The 5,014-nt window shown below is 53.0% G+C and overlaps 1 protein-coding gene across 3 annotated transcripts; it reads right to left on the bottom strand.

Moving 5' to 3' along the window:
* Positions 1-142: 142 nt before the first annotated feature.
* CDC20 (cell division cycle 20) lies at positions 143-4,675 on the bottom strand. 3 transcript variants are annotated; one of them, XM_015535373.2, is made up of 11 exons: positions 4,090-4,675; positions 3,730-3,918; positions 3,469-3,617; positions 3,274-3,370; positions 2,962-3,090; positions 2,666-2,862; positions 2,458-2,552; positions 2,225-2,309; positions 1,805-1,930; positions 757-874; positions 143-390 (listed from the first exon to the last, which is right to left on the bottom strand). In XM_015535373.2, the coding sequence occupies exons 1-11, from the start codon at positions 4,217-4,219 to the stop codon at positions 212-214; spliced, it is 1,494 nt and encodes a 497-aa protein (XP_015390859.1). In that variant the 5' UTR covers positions 4,220-4,675; the 3' UTR covers positions 143-211. The 3 variants fall into 3 exon arrangements, with proteins under 3 accessions (XP_015390859.1, XP_007077404.1, XP_007077405.1); XM_007077342.3 differs by having other exon boundaries at positions 2,081-2,309; positions 4,090-4,674; XM_007077343.2 differs by having other exon boundaries at positions 2,081-2,309; positions 3,730-3,959; positions 4,090-4,179.
* Between the last annotated feature and the right edge of the window lie 339 nt (positions 4,676-5,014).

The following is a 5,014-nucleotide window of genomic DNA, read 5'->3' as shown; positions in this document are numbered from 1 at the left end:
CCGAGGCTGTGTGTGTACATGTGTGAATGAAAGAGGTGCTAGCCTTATTATCTGCAAACAGGAGGGATGGTTCTGGCTCTCTGATGACAGACAGCAGAGAGGAGGCTCTGGGAAGGCTGGGACAGAGGTCATGCAAGGAGGAGAGAGAGAGACATGACTTTATTAGAAAAATAAAAAACAAAAACAAAAAACTGAGGTGATGAGTTGGTCCTCAACGGATGCCTTGGTGAATGAGGCTGCTTTTGGCTGCACTGGCTTTCTCCCGCTCCCGCCGCCGTGCAGGGTCCAACTCAAAGCAGCGCCACAGCCTCAGGGTCTCATCTGCTGCTGCCGATGCCACCGTGGCCCCGTCTGGGCTCATGGTCAGACTTAGGACCCGGGCAGTGTGACCTGGGGCGTGAGGATGAAAAAAGTGAGAGTAGAGCATAGGAATGTAGACATACCTACAGCCTCCAATATTGAGGGCCACCTACCTTTTTTTTTTTTTTTTTTAAACACCTCTGAGGTATTTAATTCACATACCATAAAACTCATCCTTTTAAAGTATGCAATTCATTGGCTTTTAGTATTCCCAAAGTTGTGCAACCATCACAACAGTAATTCCAGAACATTTTCATCACTCCTCACCACCTTCTCCCCATAGCCCCTAGCAACCATCAGTCTGTTTTTATTTCTTTGCATTTGCCTCTTCTGGACATTTCAACAGTCATATGATATGTGGCCTTTTGTGTCTGGCTCCTGTTATTTGGAACCTACCTTTAAGCTCAGCCACCTTGGCCATGGTTGGGTATTTCCAAATAACCAACTGGTTCTGGGCAAAGCCGTGGCCCGAGATGAGCTCCTTGTAGTGGGGAGACCAGAGGATGGAGCACACCTGTGGAGAGAGAATGGCATGTGGGCTCAACAGAGCCGATGCTACTCAAATCAGAACTAACTCCATTCGAGCATTAGGCACCCTGCCAGGTGTCACAGACTCAGACTTGAATAACCACAGTTCTTACAAAAGTTTTTTCAGAGTTAAAAAATTGTTATCCATTTTACAGGTAAAGAATCAAGCAGAAGGAACTTCAGCAAGTTGCCTAAGATCACATGCGAGTCTAGAAGGTGACAGAGCCAGAATTTGAACTCTGGCTCCAGAGTCAAAGTCTAGAATGAAGGCTGCATGGGGGAGAGGAGGGTAGAAGGGGAGGAACCTGGAGTGGGTGGGAGACCCACCATCAAGGGCTTCAAATTTCATTCCAATGGATGTGGATTAAGTTGCTGTAGGTGATAGGGAGCTACTGCAGGGCTTTAGCACAGTCACAGACCACCCAGACCCAGTGCAGAGGACAGACTGCAGAAGATAAGAAAAGAATGCTGTGAGACCAGTGCAGGGGGCCTCCAGTGAGAAGAAAAGTGAGGCTTAGGGGAGAGACACACGTGAATGATATTCTGAGGCAAAAATGATGTGTCTTGGTGACTAAGGGAAGATAATGAAAGATTCTAGGAAGTTCTCCAGATTTCTGAGTAAGTTCTATCCCTCTCAAACAATTAAGAGGAGGAGGAACACATTTCAGGGAAATAAGAAGTGACAAATTTAATTTAGGGCATATTAGGATGGTGCCACCTATAGGACCTGAGGTTGGAGTCAAGCCACAGACAGAAGTGTGGCCTGGAGATCATGAATGAGAGCGGAGTCAGAATTTTGGAAACCATCGGGCATAGAGTTGATGAAGCCACTGGAAGGAACACAGTTGCCCACGGAAGACCACACAGAGTGAGAACACCTTCTGGGAGGGAGGGGCTGGAACAGGTAAAAGACTACCTGGGATTGGGCATCCACAGCACTCAGACACGCCCCAGAGCAGACGTTCCAGATGCGAATGTGTCGGTCACTGGTACCCCCTCCAGTTGCCAGGACGTTGGACTGCCAGGGACACCAGGCTACAGCCTAGGTAGGATAAAGGTGGGGTCAGCAGGTACTAGAGCTAGACACTGGTCACAGGGTTATCCCGTCTAATCCTGCTGTCCCATCTCCCCTTAACAGTCCCCAGGTTCTGGGTGAGGGTAAGCAGAGGACCCAACCTAGCCCCATTCTCACCTTGACAGCCCCTTGATGCTGGGTGAATGTCTGCAGGGGAACCCAGCCACCCTCTCCAGGAGCACTAGGCCACACATTGACCACGTTATCATTGCCACCACTGGCCAAATGTCGTCCGTCTGGGGCCCAGCGCAGCCCACACACCTCCTGGCTGTGGCCGGTCAGTGTGGCCACATGGTGTTCTGCTACCCGAACATCATGGTGGTGGATATGGCCAGAGCGTGAGCCGCTGCAGGAGGGAAGAACGGAATCAGGTTCTGTGGCAGGGCCAAACACTGCCAGCAGGACTGAACTGCTTCCATTCAGAGGTGTACATCTGGGGAGAGCTGGCAAAAATCGCACATTGATTTTGCAACAGACTAGCTAAAACCACTAACCTGGACAGGATATAGCTGTTCCAGCATAGGGAGCCCACTCGAGCCGAATGACTGGTCATGTTTCGAAGCCGCTTCTGCTGCTGCACATCCCATAGCTAGAGAGAGAAGGCTGCTAGGATCAGAGATTGCAACTTGCCATTAACATCCTCCTGCTGGACAAGCCCCCTGTCTGGGCACAACAGAACTGCAGCACAGGGATAAGTCTCACCTGCACCTCGGCACTGCTGGTGCCCACAGCTAGGTAGTTGCCCTCTTTTATCCAGGCCACAGAAGATATATAGTCCCCAGGCTGCTCCATTTGCAGCAGCTGCAAGATGTCACCAGAGCTAGCACTCCACAAGTACACACTGTTGTCTAACGCCACAGCCAGTACATTCCCAGAGCTCCAGTCCACAAGGTTCAGGTCTGCCAGAGCAGGGAAAGGGAGGAGAATGAGCTTCCTTGTTCGTCTGGTCCCCAGGCCCTCTTCCTCTGTCCAATGGGCAAAGGGAAGGCTGCACTTACAGTAGTCATTCCGGATTTCAGGGGCGTCCAAGATACGGTCTGGTAGGGAAGGAATGTAACGGCAGGTCTTCCGGCTGGAGCCAGGCGTGGCCTTCTGGCTATAAAGCACTTTCAGTCTGTTCTGGTAACCTGTGGCAACCGAATACGTCTTGACAGTGGGAAAACTGACTCCTCCCCTGCTCCTGGTGAGGAAGGCCAGAGACGCACCTCCCCTCCCTTCAGTCTTAGGTGGGAAGAGCAGACAGGCATCTCCCCTTAACCCTGGGAATGGGCCAACACCTCCCTCCAAGAAGGAAGAACTTCAGGTCTTACCCTCTGGGGCATTTTGTGGTTTTCCACTGAGCCGAAGGATCTTGGCTTCCTCCACATCAAAGCCGTTCAGATTCAAAGCCCAGGCTTTCTGATGTTCCTGGCACAAAGGGTGGTGGTGAGGCAGGATGGCATGATCCAAAGTACACAGAGTTACACAAAGTACACTCTTGCCTTAAGCCCCTCTGGGCCACATACCTTCTTGGTGGGCGTCTGGCTATTTTCAGGCTGGTTCTCCTTGCTTAGGAGGAAACTGGCCACTTCCATCTGGGAAGCGCTGCGATGGGGGATATAGCGGTCACCACCAGGTTTGCTGGGAGTGGTCTGTGCCTTGGAGCTAGATTTGCCTGGGCCGGGGAGAGGGAAGCCAGAATCTGAGCAGTCTCCTGAGGGAGGAGGCCTGAAGGCCGCTCTCAGCCCTTCCCTCTTCCTCCCCGTGTCCCGCCGCACCCCACTGACCGGGTGTTCGGCTTGGGGTCCTGCCTGCGCTGTGGGATCGGTTGGCGGCCCGCATGGGTGAGGGGGCCGGTCCCGCAGCTTCCTTAGCTTTGCGCTGCCAGCGCGCAGGGGGTGCATTGGGGATGGGTGCATCCAGCTGCAGCAACGAGTGCAGGTCACTCTCGAACACGAACTGCGCCATGGGAGCGTCTGCAGGAGAAGGGGTCCTTGGAGTGGATGCCCGCGGAGCCCTGAGGAAGAGGCGACCGTGCTCTGCCTGGGACCGCCGGCCACACACTCAGAACCAAGTCGGCCCCAGCCCGTCCGGGTCTCGGAGCACGGGCTGCATACCCACCCCAGCTCGACCCACACGGCCCTTACCTCCAGCTCCGACTAGATTCCGATCCCAGACCGGTCTCTGCAGTGCCGGCCTCCGCTTCTTAAACTCTCCGCTCTGAGCACTCATTGGCTCCTTCAAAACCCAACCGTCGCAACCGTCGCCTTCACCCATTGGCCTTTCACGGCACAGGAGGCGGGTCTTCCGGTGCAAGTCACAGGTCTCACGAGAATCCAGTCATGGAGCGTGATTTGAAGAGAGAGAGTTGAGGCCTGTCTCCAGAGAACTGGTGTCGGAAAGAGAGAGGGGCGGGGAGGGGCGCGCCTGGGGGCGGGGCCTGAGCTGCCGCTGCATTCCGGAGTCGCTTCCATTCATTCTTTAGCTTGCCCTCTTCGGCCCTTCATAGTTAAAGCGTCCATGTGGATCGTATTTATGATGCAGAAGTGCAGAAGTGACCTAAAGCACTTGAGCCCTTCAGAGAAGGGAAAGGAGGCAGGTGGGTAGGGGTGGGGAACGAGTTGAGAAGCTTAGGAGCAGAAAGAAGGTCAGACCTAGTTAGTTTGGTGCCTGTAGGAACACTGCCAGGAAGGACGTAACGTGTGTGGGGTTTTTGTTTGTTTGTTTGTTTGTTTGTTTTTGTTTTTTGAGAGGGGGCGGAGGGGCAGAGGGAGAGGGAGAGAGAGAATCCTAAACAGGGTTTCTCTGAGGGAACCGGATGTGGGGCTCTATCCGTAGACCCTGGGATCTTGACCTGAGCCAGACTCTCAACCGACTGAGCCACCCAGGCGCCCCACGTGTGTTAGTTTTAAAAAACTGTTTTGTTGTTGTTTTACAAACAGGGAAAATGAAGCTGAAAAAGGGATGAATTCCTTAAGGTTAAGAAAAAAGATCAGGATTCAGACTTGCCTGTCTGGAGATAGGATTGAACTGCCTTCTGAAAGACATTGTGGCTTTACCCCCATGGGGCTT

This window comes from Panthera tigris, chromosome C1 (assembly GCF_018350195.1).
Source record: "Panthera tigris isolate Pti1 chromosome C1, P.tigris_Pti1_mat1.1, whole genome shotgun sequence".
In the NCBI taxonomy this organism is placed as follows: Eukaryota; Metazoa; Chordata; class Mammalia; order Carnivora; family Felidae; genus Panthera; species Panthera tigris.
This window is presented reverse-complemented; position numbering and strand designations above follow the sequence as displayed.

Excerpts from the sequence above, each read along its gene's own strand:
- CDC20 (XM_007077342.3), bottom strand. The coding sequence starts at position 4,219 with ATGGGTGAAGGCGACGGTTGCGACGGTTGGGTTTTGAAGGAGCCAATG. Across the intron at positions 3,919-4,089 it reads GAATCTAGTCGGAGCTGGAG|ACGCTCCCATGGCGCAGTTC; the intron begins GTAAGGGCCGTG and ends CTTCTCCTGCAG. Across the intron at positions 3,371-3,468 it reads GCCAGACGCCCACCAAGAAG|GAACATCAGAAAGCCTGGGC; the intron begins GTATGTGGCCCA and ends CCTTTGTGCCAG.